General features: G+C 47.5%; 1 protein-coding gene across 4 annotated transcripts in view; it reads left to right on the top strand.

The window, feature by feature from the left end:
- Positions 1–19,496, top strand: part of LOC147429127 (DEAD/DEAH box RNA helicase family protein) — a 234,134-nt gene that overhangs the window by 208,403 nt on the left and 6,235 nt on the right. For all 4 annotated transcript variants that reach the window (XM_086495195.1, XM_086495194.1, XM_086495196.1 and 1 more), the window contains 3 exons: positions 4,492–4,635; positions 4,708–4,791; positions 4,901–5,473. In XM_086495195.1, the coding sequence (XP_086351321.1) occupies positions 4,492–4,635; positions 4,708–4,791; positions 4,901–5,473 (801 nt within the window). The remainder of the gene's footprint in view (positions 1–4,491; positions 4,636–4,707; positions 4,792–4,900; positions 5,474–19,496) is intronic.

The raw sequence follows: 19,496 nt of genomic DNA, 5'->3' as shown, positions 1-19,496 counted from the left end.
GTGAGGCCTATGGGGCCACACTCAAAGTTGCTACCTGGAATTGTAATGGATCTATGCGTCTTGATGTGGGTGCTTTTGAGAAGAGTTCTACCGGGAGAGACATCATCTTCTACTGAGACACATCAGGCCCTTGGGCAGTCTATGCCTCACATTAGTGGATACAGATGGGAGACAGTTTGTAGACAGGAGACACGATCAGAGCACAGAGGGCGGGGCTGAGGAGGAGTGGCAGTGTTATTCAAGGAGGAGTTGCAGCCTTTAATACATATAGCTCGTAGGGATGAACAAGCTAGGTACATGTGAGTGAGATTGAGAGCAGAGACTGGTAGATATCTTTACATTGCCATTTGCTACTTTCCTCCGAGTACGTTAGTATATGCACCACCCAGAGGACAGTCCCCCTTCTCTATTATGGGAATTCTCTAGAGATGGTGACATTATCATTCTAGGGGACTTCAATGCTAGGACTGCCCATCATCAGATGGTATTTTATGATACTTTAGAGGAGATGCTGAGAGAGCTGGATGTTGCAGAGACGGGCCTATCCAGGATATCACAGGATGGAGAACATACTGAGTATAGACGACACTTGATAGACATGGGGATTGCACATGGACTGGCCATCTTGAATGGCCTACAGAGATTTCCCGCTGTGGGAGGCTTCACATGCTTTCCACACAGACATGGAGCAGCACGGTAGATTATGTCATGGCACAGCCGAGCGCCATCTCTAGTATTCAGGATCTCACAGTTGGGCCCAGACTTGTGGGGGTGGCAGTGGATCATGCTATTGTTCGCTGACCATCTCTTTCCAATTCAGTGTAGCACACATTCCATGAGTAGCAGCGCCTACTCACTACACCTTCACGTTGGAGATGAATTCGGTATACATAGACGGGATTTACAGACGCCTATCCATCGAGGAGCCAGGACGACCTCTGGAGGAGCTTACTACTATACTGACACAAACATTACATGATGCAGCAGCAGAGGCATACCCACACACACAGCCTGAGCAGAGACGTCGTTTTGGGAGTATGCCTCAGAACAGCTGGTATGATGAGGAATGATGTTAGACTAGAGCTAGACTTCAGAGGGAAGTGCTTTTGGGGGACATCACACACAGACCGTCACAGATTGACTTCCGACGCCTACTGCGGTGGAAGAAGAGGGTATTTTTGGCTCGACTAGAGTAGGATCTATACCAGCTATTCTTGAGTCAGGACTCGCGTGAGGCATGGAGGCTCTTTCATGAGCGGTCCCCCCCACCATTACCTCTATAGAGACCTGGGGTCAGTACCCATCATCTTTGTACACAGTTTTTGGACAGCAGCCCCTTCCCGACCCCCCCCGATCCATGCCCACACACATGTGCTTTTTTCACCGCTGAGATGGTGAAGAAGGCCATTGACAGGATGAAGACTGGAAGAGCAAATGATCATGATGGCTAAGTGGCTGAGCATTTCATGCATGCCAGAGATCTACTAGCAGAACTTCTAGCAGTTATGTTTAACCGTGCCATGTGTGAGGGCTTGCCTAATACTTGGAGCCTGTCTATGATCGTACCTATCTTCAAGTTAGGAGACCCTATGGAGCCTATAGTTATCGCACTATCATGATTGGACACACATTGGCACGGTTGTACGCATCCATTCTTGAGCAACAACTGAGTAGATGGGCAGAGAGAGAGGGAATGCATGTTGTTGGGCAGATAGGATTCAAGAGAGGATTTTCTACTCTTGACCATATTTTGACACTCACGGCCATCATCGAGGAAGGCAGATCCCGTGGGAGACGGATCTATTGTAGCTTTGTGGACTTCCGCAAAGCATTTGACACAGTACCCAGAGCTAGATTGATGCGCAGATTACAGGAGATGGGAGTATGCACAGAGCTCATTTGGGGGATCATGGCACTGTGCAGATCGGTAGTAGGGCATGCACGCACCTCAGAGGGTCTATCTACACCGGTTTACTCCACTATTAGGTGAAGCAGGGATGCTCGCTCTCTCCTACTCTATTTGGTATGTATGTGGATGAGGTTTCTGACTACATTGAGACCTTGGTAAACCAAGGTCATGGTATTTAATACCACCCCACAGTTGATCAGGAGGGCAGCGCCCGCCTTCACATACGGCCAGGAGAAGGTGGAGTATACAGATGCTTACACTTACCTTGGAGTGGTTTTTAGTGGGCCAGCATTTTCATTGAGGAGGGCAGCAGAGACTACATTGACCAGAGCCCATGCAGCATTGGGTAGATTGGAAAGGATGTGTTCACAGGTTCAGTTTCAGGAGCCTCGGACGAAGCTCTGGCTCTTTGACACTCTGGTGGCTTCTGCATTCCTCTATGGAGCTGAGATTTGGGGACCTTCACTGGATCATCACGGGAGGACAGGCCGCAGTGATGGATGGGGGACATGGAGAAGCCTCTGGTCGCTATGATCTCGCAGCTCATTGGAGCCAAGGCTTCAATACCACGTGCTATTGTACGAGCAGAGCTAGCTGCCCCCCCACTGGTGGTTGAGGCGCTCACCAGATCCGTTTCCTTCATACACCGCATGCGGGAACGTCTCAAAGACAGATATGCACGCCTTGCACTTGACTCCTCTTGACAGTTAGCCATGTGGGGAGATACAGCATGCTGATATGGGGAGATGACATCATGGTTCAAGCGCATGGGTTCAGCATAGACAGATTACCTCCCTTCCAGTACTCACTGGATGCGCCCTCTCTGACTCTTACACAGTCCGAGATCACCAGGCTCATTCGCCAGGACTTGACTCAGCTAGACACCAAGAGGACATGGATACAGCCAGCACAGGAGCTGGACACGAAGATGGCTTTCTACAGAGAACATCTCCTCCAGCTTACGTAGGATGGTTTTGTGACGAGGCCCAGATACATGGACACCCACTTGTCTCATGGGATACGATGTGCTATTGGCCAAATACGTACATCTTCACACCAGCTGCGGATCAAAACTGGGAGATACAGCGGAGTACCAGCAGAGGCCAAGACATGCCTCCTGTGTGACATTGAGCTTGAGACAGAGTTGCACTACACATGCCACTGCCCCGTCTACTACGAGATACGAGGCCGCTTCCATTGCTTGTTCAGGGAGGGCTTTGGACCATTCTCTAGAGTCATGCGGTACGAGGATCAGAGATGCCTGGGTTTGTTTTTGCTCGAGTTGCGCAGACACAGAGAGAGCCTGATGAGAAGAGAGGCTAGCCAGTCTCAGAGAAGGATCACGGACTTCTTTAGAGCTGCCACTGGACACCCGGAGGAGTTACTACCACAGTAGAGCTCGTCGCTTTACACCAGAGGCATACCGATCGACCGAGCGACTGAGCTGGGGAGATCCAGACGCCCACGACTACGGAGGACTACACAGCATCGAGAGAGGCTGCATCAGAGGATTCGGGTCACTTTGGCCCGACATGCACGACTCCCGATCAGACTATTGATCATGGAGGAGATTGATGAGATCCGCCAGCGACCGATGTTGGATCTCCTGTGATCTAGCTATCCCAGCTAGTTGTTTAGTTGCTTAGTCCATACCTAGCAGCTTAGGATTCCATAGTATTTTATTTTGTCATTTTGTCATCTTGTTACTCTGACTTTGTATCAGATCCACCACATTGTAACTTTCTGGTCTCATAGGTCACTTTGGCCTTTTGAAGACGTTAATATAACATTTCATTTCTCTCTCTCTCTCTCTCTCTCTCTCTCTCTCTCTCTCTCTCTCTCTCTCTCTCTCAACACTATTGTGGTAGGTAATAAAATGTAGCGTACACAAGATTTATGTAATGAACTGCTACAAGGGCCTCTAAAATATGCAATCATTGTCCTCGATAGTGAAAATCCGAGTCGGTCAAGCGCAACGCCTAGTGATGATGTCCCGAATCCGTTGCTTAATGCGGTACCTAGATAGTGTTCTCCTCGGAGGCTGCAAGGTGTTAAGTACTGGAAGTGCATAGCCCTGTCAGCCAGTCTTCCTCGTGAAGTACAATCCACTGTAAATGACAAACAAGTGGACGGCATGTGAAAGCCTCAGACAATGGCCATCTATCAAGGCCATTAAGTATGGCCAATGCATGTGCAACACCCATAGACTGATTCTATAGATCGTCTTCCAAAGAGAAAAAGGGCATATAAACAAGTTGTGTCCAACAGCGTCTCTCAACAGAAATTGAAAAGGATGCAAAAAAGAATGCAACCGAAGTCTTAGCTTTGTACATAGATGGTTGGAAGGCAATGACTTGGATATCATACAAGCTCCTATTTGGCAATTGATAGGAGGCTAAATCTTGACATATGAGGGATTTCATAGCCTTTACTGTTTTTATTTGATGCAATTTGTAGCATGTGGCTTGGAAAGACCCTGTTTTAAGGAGCCATGTATTGGTGTTTATCACTGGAAAGATTGTACAGCACATCTATATTGTAGACTTCTATGCTAGCTGACAAGATGACCATCTTTTGTGCAGGGGTCCTCAATACTGACTGGAGAAGGTACAAATGTGCAAGAAGCTGCTGGTAAGAAGAGGTCACCGCATGTATTGGCTATGACAGCCACTCCTATTCCTCGTACCCTTGCTTTCGCTCTTTACGGGGACATGGATTTAAGTCAGGTATGAGTTATTGAAAGACAGACACAAAGTTTTCTTTGAAAGATTATCAGAGCATGTTTCTTTTCATTTCAGATAGATGAGCTTCCTTCAGGAAGAAAACCAGTGAAGACTTTTGCCATGTTTGGCAACAAGGAAGGCCTTAGTTCTACCTTTGAGGTTGGCATAATTCGTGAACGAGATATTCACTTTTATAAATTTTTTCGAGTATGGAATTACTAGATTGATGTTCACAAAATACTTACGTATAATTTTCAACTTACTGAAGATGGTTCGCGAGAAGCTGGCAAGCGGAGGAAGAGCATTTATTGTGTATGCCATCATCGATGAATCTGATTCAATTCCCCATCTTGCATCTGCTACAGCAGGCTATGAAAGAATTGTGCAAGAATTTAATGACTACAGATGTGGATTAGTCCATGGCAAGCTTAAGCCACATGAGAGAGATGCAGCAATGAATGCTTTTAAATCTGGACAGATACAAGTGCTGGTAGCAACAGCAATTGTTGAAGTTGGGATAGACATTGTAGAAGCTTCCATGATGGTTGTGATGAATGCAGAAAGGTTTGGAATGGCTCAGCTGCATCAGTTGAGAGGTCGTGTCGGAAGGGGAACAAGAGAATCTACCTGTGTGCTTTTGACATCTTCACAAAGTGCACTCGACCGCATAAAGCTTTTGGAGAGTTCATACGATGGTTTCCGTTTGGCAGAATTAGATCTACAGCTACGCGGCCCGGGGGATATGCTAGGTAAAAAGCAGTCAGGGCACCTTCCCGAGTTTTCACTTGCATGCCTGAGCAGGGATGGTGAACTGATGACGCAGGCCCGAAATGCTGCACAGGTACTGTGTTTACCCCCCCCCCCCCCCCCCCCCCCCCGCCCTTTTTCCTTGGTGCTCTCTCTTGAATAACAGGTCTTGAGTTCACGGATAGATCTTTGAGGTCTCTTGGGATAGCTTCCTACGACGTTAAAATACTCTTCTTCTTGGGTGTGTGTGTGGGTGTGTTAATAAGAAGAGGAAAATGGTATAACCTTTCTATCACCCAAGTGTGGTAGATTGGTTATGCCATTTCCCTCTTGAATAACAGGTCTTGAGTTCAACTCTCGTCGGATAGATTTTTGAGGTCTCTTGGGATAGCTTCATACTACGTTAAAGTTCTCTTCTTCTTCTTCTTCTCTCTCTCTCTCTCTCTCTCTCTCTCTCTCTCTCTCTCTCTCTCTCTCTCTCTGTGTGTGTGTGTTTCCATTTATTTAGTTTCTTCCTTTCTTGTATCAGATTCACCACGATGTAACTCTCTGTTCTCATAGGTCAATATGGCCTTTAGAAGACGTTAATATAACATTTCATTTCCTCTCTCTCTCTCTCTCTCTCTCTCTCTCTCTCTCTCTCTCTCTCGCCGGGTGAAACAAGGCGCAGGGGCCGTCAACTTCACTGGGAGCTGTGCAGGCCCGTGGGTCTGTTGCTGCTGGCAGCTGCGCTGCAAAGATAGCACCTTCAAAGTGGTGGTCGACTGCTTTGGAAGGGGTTTGAGCCTTCAGAAGCAGACACAACGCATCAATAGTTTGCATTATATTCCTTTTCAGGTCTCTCTCTCTCTCGCTCTCTCTCACAGACACACATTTTCAGCCATAACTTAGACCTACACACTTTCCTCTCCCAGCCAAAGTGTGGGCTCTCCATTGCGACTCTCATCACTACAATTTTGGAGCATCGAGAGTCACTCATCAGCCATACACATACTACATCACATGTAACTTTGGTCCCATAGGTCATATTTGACCTCCGAGGACGATAATAAAATCTATCTATCTATCTATCTATCTCTCTCTCTCTCTCTCTCTCTCTCTCTCTCTCTCTCTGAGGAAGTGAAACAAACAAGCAAGAAAGATGGCAGTGCACTTCATGGTCACAAAAGCAAGAGGATGACAGCCATTGAAAGAGAGTTAAAAGAATGCAAAGTTCACATGGAAGAGTGGAAGAAAGAGAAGAGCTCACTTCTTGAATGGAAAAAGAGGGAGGAAAAGGCGAGGGAACTAGAGCGCAAAGAGTTCCGGGCTGAAATTCAAGCTCTAAAAGGTAACATCTCAACCCTTCAGAAGGAACTTGCCGAAACTAAAGAGAGAGGACGCCTTGAAGATGGAGAAATTCAGCCATCAATGATAGATGAGCTGAATATTATATGAGCGCCAAGTCAAAGAGATAGAGGAAGGGGAAAAGAAGACCTCATGGGTGGAGGTTCTCTCCAAAACGCAAAAGAAGGTGGAAGAGGCTGAAAAGTGGATTGAAGTTGTCAAGAAGGGGAAGGGCAAGGACATTCCGGCTACACCAGACATCATCAACAAGACACTTGAAGAGGAACAACGAAGAAGGGTATGCGCTCTACACGTGAGGGTGACCGGCCTAAAAGATTCAAATAAGGTGGAACAAAAGGTGAAGAGCCTCATGTCAATGATGGGGGTGGAAAGCCCTCGCACACACAAGCTTGGAGAGTGGGCAAGAAGAATGAAGGTAATGGGGAGAGTTCAAAAGAACGGGCTCTCATTTTGCGCTTTCCCTCCATGAAGAAAAGAAAGACTTTTTAATGAAGAGGCCAACCTTCAAGAAAACAGGTATCTTTTTAGGAGATGACCTTACCCTCTCACAGCTTGCACATATGAGAGAGGTCATGCCGGAGATTATAGCAGCAAGGGAGAAGGGAAAGTTAGCCTTTTACAGAGATGGGCGAGTAGTGATTACAGACCACCACTCTACATGACGGTGCGACACCTATGGGACCACTCTCAGGATGGCAGTTTGGAACTGTAATGGTTCGTATAGACTTGATGTGGGGGCCTTTGAGGACAGCTTTAGAGACAGAGACATTGTTTTCTACTCAGAGAATCATCAGGCTCCAGGACAGTTGATGCCGCATATATCAGGATACAGATGGGAGACAACTTGCCGGACATGCACCAAATCTGAGCACGGGACTAGAGGATCAGGAGGTGTAGCAGTTCTTTTCAGAGAGGAGCCCCAGCCACTACTGCACATAGTTCGAAGAGATGATCAGGCGAGATACATGTGGGTGAGGTTGAGGGCAAAGACTGGACGTTTACACCGCCATGTGCTATTTTCCTCTCAGCACTTCAATGTATGCTTCACCCAGAGGACAGTCTCCTTACTCTGTACTTGATGATGATATTTGGGAGTTCTCCAGGGATGGAGACATCATACTATTGGGGATTTCAATGCCCGTACAGGCAGTTCAGAGACGGTGTTCTATGACACCTCAGAGGAGATGCTCAGAGAGCGTGAGCCAAAGGAGATGGGGCTTGAGAGATGCTCACACGACAGAGAACATACAGAGTATGGGAGATACCTCAAGGAGATGACAACTACTCATAGTTTAGCCATACTGAATGGCTTACCGACCTTCCCATCATCTACAGGTTTTACTTCACACAGACATGGGGCCAGTACTGTAGACTATGTTTTGACACATCCGAGCTTTATCTCTCACATTCAGGATTTTACAGTGGGGCCCAGGCCTGTTGGGATAGCAGTAGATCATGCACTTTTGACATTATCAGTCTCCTTTGAGTACAATACATCTCAGGCCTCACGGGGTGGTAGACATCCACGCTATACTTTTACACCAGAGACCGACTCAGTCTATGTAGAGGAGATACGCAGACTTTTATGCACATCAAAGCCAGTATACACAGTGGAGGAGATCACATCTATGCTGACATTGACATTACATGGGGCAGCGACAGAGACATACCCACACACTCAGCCTGGTCAAAGACGCTGGTACAGCTAAGTTATGTCGGTCCTAAATAATGGCTATAGCCTCGCTATGGAATCATGCAGATACAGGTCGAAGCGGTGGAGTCGGTGCTTGATGCCGATAGCGGCAAGCTTGATCATGATGTGTATGCCAGATGTGGCAATTAGCAGGTCAAGTATTGGTTTTTGGTCACTAATGGTCGAAGTGCTTGCAAATGCATGAACATGGTCTTTAGCTCCTCTATGGTTCGACCATTGGCTTGTCACTTGAAGGTTTTTGCAGATCCATTGCACGTTAAAGCTAGGACGAGGCCATCTACCATGATTACATTGAGGTCGAAGCATCCAATGCTTGTAGCGGCAATATCTAATATCTACGAATATCAAAGAGATGGTTTGGTTCTAGAAGGCCAATGGTTATCTTCTTGCGGCCGTAAAAGCTGGGTCGTCTTCAAATGATGGTAAAAGTTTCAAAGCTTTTGGAGGTGATCGGCATTCGGTGGGAATGGCAGCTAAGTCGCAAGTTAAGTTTTTTTTAAAGATGGCCATGCTAAAGAAAAAAATGAGAGTTAGCTGCGGACGACTGAGTGAAGGAGGTGATCGGCATTCGGTGGGAATGGCAGCTAAGTCGCAAGTTAAGTTTTTTTTAAAGATGGCCATGCTAAAGAAAAAAATGAGAGTCAGCTGCGGACGACTGAGTGAAGGAGGCGCCATTTGTTGGGATGCATGGGAGACTTGACAGGTGGGAGGAGAGGACTGCCAAGCATGGGAAAGGCCAGGTCTACAATCCAGGAGAGTGGTGGTTTCCAAAGTGGACTGCAGTTGGCGTGGCGGTGATGATGCCATCCATAGAGAGAGGGGGCAACCACTTGGAGGAGCCCATGTAGGGGAGAACTTTGCCTGATGTGTGGGTGGCATAGTGGGGATCAAGTGCTGCATGCGAGTAGGAGGAGGGGGATCGCCATCAAGTGGGAGGGCATTGGCCAGAGGGCAGAGGTGACAAGGGGTTGCATCTGTGAGAGGCCGCCATGAGCTGCAGGGTGATGACACCATGAGGGGAGCAGGGCTGCCAAGGGGTGGCAGTAGTAGTAGGAGGGGGTTGCATAACACAAGTGTTGGACGGCACTGCAAAGGAGGAGCTAGCGCTGTTAAGTGGAGGCCTTCATGGGTTGTACAGGGCCCAGTTGCGTAGGAGATGGAAATCCGAGAGCTGCAGGCCGTACATGGGCGACAGCTACATGAGAGGGAGGTCTTGTAGGGATACACGCTCAGCAAGGTCACACAAACTGCAGGTTGAAGGGCGCGGCTGAAGGAGAAGACAAGGATATGCTTGAGGGACCGCCAGGGCGTGAACAGGAGGGAATTGAAGGCCGCAAGGGTGATGACCATGAACAGGGCCGAGGGCTGCATTGGCTGCAAGCGAACAACAGGGATTGTCATGGCCGTTGATGCCATCATTGTACCCGAATTCTTGTTTTTTTTCTATGCATAAGTGGCTTTATGGTCTGGTTGGGTTAGTGTTTGTGTTGGAATTGCCATCATTCTTCTCGTCTATCTCGTCTTGTGTATCTCGCCCATGGTAGCGTTGGCTCCGGATCTGTGTGTGCAAAGAGAGAGGGAGAGAGTGATTGTGGTTGCAGATTGAGTGTGGTTTTGTGTGCGGTCGAGACGTGCGAGGTCTCTCGGTGTGAGTGTGTTTACAGATATGGGTGCATTGGTGTGTGCGTCAGTAAGTGCAATTGTGTGTAGCCGAAGTTGCTCGTAAGCGAGGTTGTTCAGTGCAAGTTGCAGAAAGTGTGCGTGCGTGTATGTTTCTGAGTGGCTTGGGGTGTTGGATATCTGTTGGGCTATAGAGAGGCAGTCATATTGTGTACCGGGTGTTGTATCCTTTTCCCCCATCCCAACGTCGTTCCGGGCACATGCCTCAAAACAGTTGGTATGAAGAGGAGTGTCGATAGAGGAGAGCTCAGATCGAGCGGGAGCTTGCATTGGGAGTGATCACCTATAGACAGTCTCGTATTGCTACACGACGACTAGTACGATGGAAGAAGCGAGCTTTCTTGGTCCAGATGGAGCAGGATTTATATCAGCTCTTCCTTAGTAGAGATTCAGGAGAGGCTTGGCGTCTATTCCATGAGCAGTCTCCCCCACCAGTGATTACTTCTACGGAGATATGGGGGCAGTATGGAGCATCATTATACATTGTACTTGGACAGCCACCACTACCAGATCTACCACAGCCATGTCTGGCTACAAGCACCTTCTTTACCACTGAGATGGTAAAGGAGGCCATTGACAGGATGAAGACCAAACGGGCACAGGATCATTAGGGTTTGGTAGCAGAGCACATTATACATGTTGGGGACTTGTTGGCAGAGATGCTTTCACGGTTGTTCAACCGTGTCATGTGTGAGAGCTTTTCTGAGTCTTGGAGATTGTCTACTATTGTACCTATCTGCAAGACAAGAGACCCCACGGTGCCGGGGAATTATTGTACTATCATGGTAGGACACACATTGGCACAGTTGTATGCATCCGTCCTTGAGCATAGACTGAGCAGTTGGACAGAGACTATGGGCATATGGGCACCTGGACAGGCTGGTTTCAGGAGGGGTTTCTTCACACTGGATCATGTCTTTACACTCAGAGCTATCATTGAGGAGGGTCGAGCACATGGTAGACGATATATATCAACTTTGTGGACTTCCGCAAAGCTTTTGACACAGTACCAAGGGCAAGATTGATGCACCGACTTATGGAATTGGGGGTACCCATAGAGCTGATATGGGGGATTATGGCATTGTACAATTCAGTGATGGGTCATGTACGCACACCAGAGGGGATATCTGACATAGTTCACTCCACTATCAGAGTGAAACAGGAAAGCCCATTGTCCTCTACTTTATTTGGTATGTATGTTGATGAGGTCTCTGATTATATTGACAGAGGAGGAGATAGAGGTGCTCAGCTTGCAGGGACATGGATCCCTCTTGTATTGTATGCTTACGATATCGTGTTGATATCAGACTCACTAGAGGGTATGCAGAGACATTTGGCCGCATTGCATAGTTTTGCAAGGAATAGTGGATTGTCTGTCAACCTTGGTAAAACCAAGGTCATGGTATTTAATTCACGACACAGTGGGTCAGGAGATCAGCACCTACATTCACATATGGTCAAGACAGTATGGAGTACACTGATGCATACACATATCTTGGGGTGGTCTTTAGTGGACCGAGGTTCACACTGAAAGTGGCAGCAGACACTAGATTCACTCGTGCCTATGCAGCCCTAGGCAGTTTAGAGAGGATTTGTTCGCAGGTTCAGTTCCAAGAACCTCGAACAAAGCTTTGGCTCTGCGACACTTTGGTTGCTTCAGTTAGGCACTATGGGGTTCAGGTTTGGGGACCATGTGTTGACAGTGTTGGATGGAGTAATATGGAGAGGCCCTTGGTATCTATGATTTCTAGGCTGATTAGAGCCAAGGCCTCAGTTTCCACATGACATCATACGAGCGGAGCTGGCTGCCCCACCTATGGAGATTGAGGCACTTACCAGATCAGTATCATTTGTACATAGCTTATGGGACACCACCAGGGCAGATATGCTAGGCTTGCTCTTGAGTCATCCAGACAGCTGGCATTACAGGGAGATACATCATGTTGGTATGCACATATGAGCTCATGGTTTCAGAGGCATGGTTTCAGCATGGACAAGCTGCCCCCCTTCCAGTATTCTCTTGATGCACCATCTTTGGCTCTTACATGGATGGAGATTACTAGACTCATTCTGCAAGATCTTATCCAGCTTGATACCAGGAGGACATGGATAGAGCCATCACGGGAGTTGGGTACGAAGAGGGCTTTCTATAGAGAGCATCTTCTCCAACTCACGACAGATGGATTTGTCACACGGCCCAGCTACATGGACACACATCTATCTCATGGGTTACGATGTGCCATAGGCCAGATACGCACATCTTCACACCAGCTTGAGATTGAGACAAGTAGATTCTGAGGCATACCAGCAGACAGTAGGATATGTCAGTTATGCCATGCAGAGCCAGAGACAAAGCTTCGCTACATATGTCACTGCACAGTCTACTATGAGATACGGGGATACTTTCAGTGTTTATTCAGAGATGGTTTTGACTCATTAGATAGAGTCATGAGATCACGATCAGAGATGTCTCGGATTATTTCTACTTGAGATACAGAGACATAGACTCTCTATTGAGAGGGCATAGACAGAGACAGTCCCAAAGACGTATCTCAGATTTCTTTAGTCCGAATACCACAGAGGCAGAGGGGCCACCACCACCACAAAGCTCGGTTGCCACCCATACACACACCAGGTGGTACTCTCATTGACCAAGCTATAGAGTTGGGGAGATCGAGACGACGACGACTGAGGAGGGGAGCCACGCAGCACCGACGGAGATTGCGGCAGAGGATCCACAGGATTCTAGCACGACACCCAGAGTGTCAATCAGGATAGACTTCATGCTACTGCTATATTGTATCATGGTAACAATTATCCCCATTTTGTACCTTTGTGGCATTATACCATTGCTCATCTTACCAGCCACCCATAGGAGTCGGTAGCTCTCCTATCTCAGTTTCTAGTTTGTAGTTTTCTTTGTTTGTACCCAGACTTGGTACTAGACTCACCATTGTAATCAGTTTGGTGTCGTAGGTCATTTTGGCCTTTTGTAGACGTTAATATATCATTTCATTTCAGCTCTCTCTCTCTCTCTCTCTCTCTCTCTCTCTCTCTCTCTCTCTCTCTCTCTCTCTCTCTCTCTCTCTCTCTCTCTATGGGACAGCCAGAGGAGCAGCCATCATTGTAGAGCTTGGCCCACACTCATTCGACCATTACAGGCACTCTCATCGACCGAGCACTGGAGCTACGGATATCTAGACAGCCACGATTGAGGAGAGGGGCTACACAGCATCGACGGAGACTACAACAGAGGATTTGAGCCATACTCTCTCAACATCCAGAGTGCAGATGAGGATGGATTCTAGTAGTAGTAGTATTTTTCTTCTAGTCTTTTTGTACCCACACATGGTATTAGATTCACCATTTTGTAACAAATTGGTCTCATAGGTCATTTTGGCCTTTTGAAGACGTTAATATACATTTCATTTCTCTCTCTCTCAAAAACTCAAAAAATGGGTTTGAACCCGTTGTATTACTTGCAAAATTAGAAAAGCCTCAAGGCACAATTGAATGCCCTTAGGCATCATGGATATAGCAAAATGACAAAACCAATGGAAAAGTGATACAAGGAATAAAACTAGGGAAATACATCAAGAGGTAGAGTCCGGGAAGTAAGGGAAGACTATAGAGGAGAGCTCCAACAAAAACAGGCGACCCAAAGTGTTGACACTCACAAGGTGCCAAAAACTCCACCATGAGGTCTCGACTCCAATTCTCTCAGACAACGGGCGTGCTCCAACACAAGAATGCATCTCAAGGATTCAAAGAGCAAAGGAGAGAAGCCTTCCACCATCTCTGATAGCAATCCAAGAGCTATGGCAATTGCAAGCTACAAAGAATTTTTGGGAGGACCGGGCAAAAATTATAAGTCGTAGACCATTCTGAAATCCCTCTAAATCCTCGACCCAACTCGATCACCTGCTTATCCCAACCAACCAAACCATAGTATATCCACCAAACAAGGAAACCGGGAAACAACAACCAAACCACATAATCATGCAACCATAACAGGCAGACCTTACTCACAAGCAACTAAGCAACACTCACATGCGCAAGCACAAGCAAACTCCCACTGCCAACTAGGCAATACTTGCAAAGGAAACATGAGCATAGGCAAACCAAACAAGCGCATAGGCACAACATCCAAGCAGAAGGGAAATCCTAGCTCCAAAGATAGGAGCACAACAGACAGTTTTTACGTGCCGCAACACTCTCTCTCTCTCTCTCTCTCTCTCTCTCTCTCTCTCTCATCACGCCATCTCTCTCTCTCTTTACCATGCTTTCGTTTAGGGTTTGCTGCTGTATTTTAGGGTTCGCGACCTGTTTTTAGGGCTCGCGACCTTTTTTTTTTTTTTTTTTTTTTTTTTTTTTTTTTTTTGGGTTGTTGGACAGATCTGCGTTTTAGGGTTTGCTGCATTTTCTGCACTTTAGAAACATCAATCCTCTCTTCTCTCTCTCTCTCTCTCTCTCTCTCTCTCTCTCTCTCTCATGTCATCCCCAACCTCACCTATGGCAACAAGCAAACTCAAATATATGCTTCACTCCAAACGAATTTCCATCATTGAATTGGAAATGAAAGCATGGAGAAAAGAGATGGAAGATTGGAGGAACGCGAAGACCGTTTTCCTCCGAGAAAATGAAGAAAAGGAGAAGAGGTGGAAGGACGAGAAGGATCATCTTCTCAACAAGATCGCCACGTTGGAGAATAGCATTTTGGACCTCCACAAAGAAGTGTTGGAAACACGGTCAAAAAATGGGCTTGAAGAGGGGGAATTTCAGCCCTCTTTGAGGGAAGAAATTGACAACATCAATGAGGAGAAGAAGTCATGGGCCGCGGTCATATCCGAAACGCAAAAGAAAGTAGAGGAGGCCGAAAAATGGATTGAGGTTGCCAAGAAAGGGAAAGGTAAGGAAGCTCCTTGTACACCCACTCTTATCAACATGACCCTCGAAGAGGAACAAAGGAGGAGGGTGCGGGCTCTACATGTGAGGGTAACCGGCCTCAAGGACATAAACAATGTGGAAAAAGAGGTCACAAGCCTCACATCAATGATGGGGGTGGAGAAGCCTTCACACACAAAGGCATGGAGAGTGGGCAAGAAGAGTGAGGGCCCCGGAGAATCTTCAAAGGAAAGAGCTCTCATACTACGCTTCCCTTCATTGGAAGAGAAGAAGGAATTCTTGAGGAAGAGACCTACTCTCAAGAAGACAGGTATTTTCTTAGGCGATGACCTCACTCTCTCACAACTTGCGCATATGAGAGAAGTAATGCCCGAGATTCAAGCGGCAAGGGAGAAGGGGAAGATGGCCTTTTACAGAGATGGTCGGGTGGTGATTGTAGAGCGGCGCTCTACATGACGGTGCGAGACCTATGGGACCACATTGAGGATGGCGACTTGGAATTGTAATGGGTCTATGAGGTTGGATGTTGGTGCCTTTGAGGACAGTTTCAGAGACAAGGACATTGTTTTCTTTTCAGAGACTCACCAGGCCCCTGGCCAACTGTTGCCACATGTGGTGGGATACAAATGGGAGACAGCCCACAGAACAGTCACGAGATCTGAGCATGGGAGTAGAGGTTCAGGAGGAGTAGCGGTGTTGTTTAGGGAGGAGCTACAGCCACTACTACATATTGTACGGAGAGATGATCAGGCTAGATACATGTGGGTGAGGCTGAGAGCTGACACAGGTCGATTTCTATATATTGCTATATGTTACTTCCCCCCCAGTACGTCAGTATATGCTGTATCCAGAGGGCAGTCGCCTTTCTCAATTCTAGATGATGATATATGGGAGTTTTCTAGGGATGGTGATATCATCCTCCTAGGAGACTTCAATGCTCGAACGGGCAACTGTCAGACAGTCTTCTACGACACTTCAGATAAGATGCTTAGAGAGTTGGATGTGGGTGAGCTGGGGTTTGACAGATGCTCACATGACAGAGAGCAGACTGAGTATGGGAGATACCTCACGGAGATGACGACTACACATGGGCTAGCCATACTTAATGGCTTACAGCGGTTTCCTGGAGCAGCAGGCTTCACATGCTTTCCACACAGACATGGGGCCAGTACAGTGGACTATGTTATGACACAGCCGAGCTTTATTCCTTGTATTCAGGATTTCACAGTGGGAGCCAGACCAGTGGGCGTAGCAGTGGATCATGCTCTCTTGACACTGTCCGTATCTTTTCAGTTTAGTACAGCCCAGAAATCAGGAGGCAGGTCACACACCCGTTATACATTTACACCAGAGACTGACTCAGTTTATACAGAGGCGATCTGGGATCGTCTATGCACAGTTGCTCCAGGCCTCTCAGTAGAGGAGTGCACTACTTTACTGACTGAGACACTACATGATGCAGCATCAGAGGCATACCCACACACTCAACCGGATCGGAGGCGACATTCTGGGAGCATGCCCCAGAATAGTTGGTATGATGAGGAGTGCAGAGAGATGAGAGCCCAGCTTCAGAGGGATCTTCATTTAGGAGTCATCACCTACAGACAGTCGCGGATTGCTTTCCGGCGCCTTGTGCGAAAGAAGAAACGAGCTTACCTGGCCCAGATGGAGCGAGACTTGTATCAGTTGTTCTTGAGTAGAGACTCAGGTGAGGCATGGCGACTCTTCCATGAGCACTCCCCTCCCCCAGTGATTACTTCTCCTGATGTGTGGGGCCAGTATGCGACATCGTTATATACGGTTCCTGGGCAGGATCCCCTTCCAGATCCTACAGAGCCATGTCCACCTACGAGCACCTTCTTTACCACTGAGATGGTAAAGAGAGCCATTGACAGGATGAGGACCAGGAGGGCTTACAATCATGACGGTCTAGTAGCGGAGCACTTTATACATGCTAGGGATATGCTGATGGAGGTTCTTGCAGTGTTGTTCAATCGTGCCATGTGTGAGGGATTACCTGAGACTTGGAGGTTGTCTACTATTGTGCCTATATTCAAGGCAGGTGATCCTACAGAGCCTGGAAATTACCGCACTATTATGGTTGGACACACACTGGCACGATTGTATGCATCCAGTATTGAGCAGCAGTTGAGTAACTGGGCAGAGGGTGAGGGTGTACGGGCAAAGGGACAGGCAGGTTTCAGGAGGGGTTTCTCCACTCTTGACCATATTCTGACACTCAGAGCTATCATTGAGGAGGGCAGGTCACATGGGAGACGGATTTATTGTAGCTTTGTGGATTTCCGCAAAGCATTTGACATGGTACCGAGAGCTCGACTGATGCGCAGACTGCAGGAGATGGGGGTGCCCACAGTGTTGATTTGGGGGATTATGGCTTTATACAGATCAGTGATGGGACATGTACGCACCCCAGAGGGGATATCTGACTTAGTTCACTCCACTATCGGGGTGAAACAGGGTTGCCCATTGTCTCCTACTCTATTTGGTATGTATGTTGATGAGGTGTCTGATTACATTGACAGAGAGGGTGATAGAGGTGCCCAGCTGGCAGGGACGTGGATCCCATTGTTGTTATATGCTGATGATATTGTCTTGATCTCTGACTCACCAGAGGGTATGCAGCGACAGTTGGATGCATTACACAGTTTTGCAGAGGATAGTGGATTGTCTGTAAACCTTGGTAAAACCAAGGTCATGGTGTTTAACACCACACCGCAGTGGATCAGGAGATCGGCACCGACCTTCACGTATGGTCAAGAGATTGTGGAGTATACAGATGCATACACTTACCTTGGGATAGTCTTCACTGGGCCGAGGTTTTCTTTGGGGAGAGCAGCAAAGACTAGACTGACCAGAGCTTATGCGGCCTTGGGAGGCTTGGAGAGGATGTGTTCGCAGGTTCAGTTCCAGGAACCTCGGACAAAGTTATGGCTCTTTGATACTTTAGTAGCCTCAGCTATGATGTATGGGGTACAGGTATGGGGACCTTCTGTAGGCCAGGATGGTTGGAGACGTATGGAGAGGCCCTTGGTATCTATGATCTCCCGATTGATTAGAGCCAAGGCCTCCGTACCTCACGCGATCATTCGAGCAGAGCTAGCTGCCCCCCCCATGGAGATTGAGGCGCTTACCAGATCAGTGTCCTTTGTGCAAAGCCTATGGGATACTACTAGAGACAGATATGCTAGACTGGCCCTTGAGTCTTCCAGACAGTTAGCTCTACAGGGGGACACTTCATGCTGGTATGCACAGATGACTTCATGGTTTCAGACGCATGGCTTCACCATGGACAGGTTGCCCCCTTTCCAGTATTCTCTTCAGGCACCCTCGCTGTCTCTTACACGGGTGGAGATCACTAGACTCATTCGTCAGGACCTGATCCAGCTCGACACCAAGAGGACATGGATAGAGCCGCCTCAGGAGTTGAGCACGAAGATGGCTTTCTATAGAGAGCATCTTCTCCACCTCACAGGAGATGGGTTTGTGATTCGACCCAGCTACATGGACACACATATGTCTCATGGTTTGCGTTGTGCCATTGGTCAGATACGCACATCCTCACATCAGCTCGAGATTGAGACTGGTAGATTCAGAGGGATACCAGCAGACAGCAGGATATGCCGATTATGCCAGAGAGAGCCAGAGACAGAGTTGCACTACATATGTCATTGCACAGTGTTCTATGAGATACGGGGGCGTTTCCACTGCTTATTCAGAGAGGGTTTTGGTCCTCTATCTAGGGTCATGAGTTATGAGGATCAGAGATGTCTTGGACTATATCTACTTGAGTTACACAGGTATAGACACTTTACTGGGGAGAGCTAGAGAGAGGCAGTCCCAGAGACACATTACAGATTTCTTTTCACTAGATATGGGACAGCCAGAGGAGCAGCCACCATTGCAGAGCTCGTCCCACACTCATTCGACCACTACTGGCACTCTCATCGACCGAGCATTGGAGCTACAGAGATACAGACGACCGCGACTGAGGAGAGGAGCTACACAGCATCGACGGAGACTACAACAGAAGATTCGAGCCATACTCTCTCGACATCCAGAGTGCAGATGAGGATGGATCCTCACCATTTCTTCCATCTTTGTTTCACACACTGTTACATCCAGTTTACCGGGTACCTATTGTATCAGCTGCTACACCCACGTAGTTTTAGATTGTAGTAGTAGTAGTAGTATTTTGTTCCACTTCTAGTTCTTTTCTAGTTCTTTTGTACCCAGACATGGTATTAGATTCACTATTTTGTAACTGATTGGTCTCATAGGTCATTTTGGCCTTTTGAAGACGTTAATATAACATTTCATTTCATTTCTCTCTCTCTCTCTCTCTCTCTCTCTCTCTCTCTCTCTCTCTCTCTCTCTCTCTCTCTCTCTCTCCCCCCCAAACCGCGACCTTGTATCAGATTCACCATGATGTAACTCTTTGGTCTCATAGGTC

Source organism: Adiantum capillus-veneris, chromosome 22, assembly GCF_014529385.1.
Source record: "Adiantum capillus-veneris isolate H3 chromosome 22, ASM1452938v2, whole genome shotgun sequence".
In the NCBI taxonomy this organism is placed as follows: Eukaryota; Viridiplantae; Streptophyta; class Polypodiopsida; order Polypodiales; family Pteridaceae; genus Adiantum; species Adiantum capillus-veneris.
The sequence above is the reverse complement of the archived record's forward strand: the minus strand, read 5'-3'. Positions and strand labels throughout refer to the sequence as shown.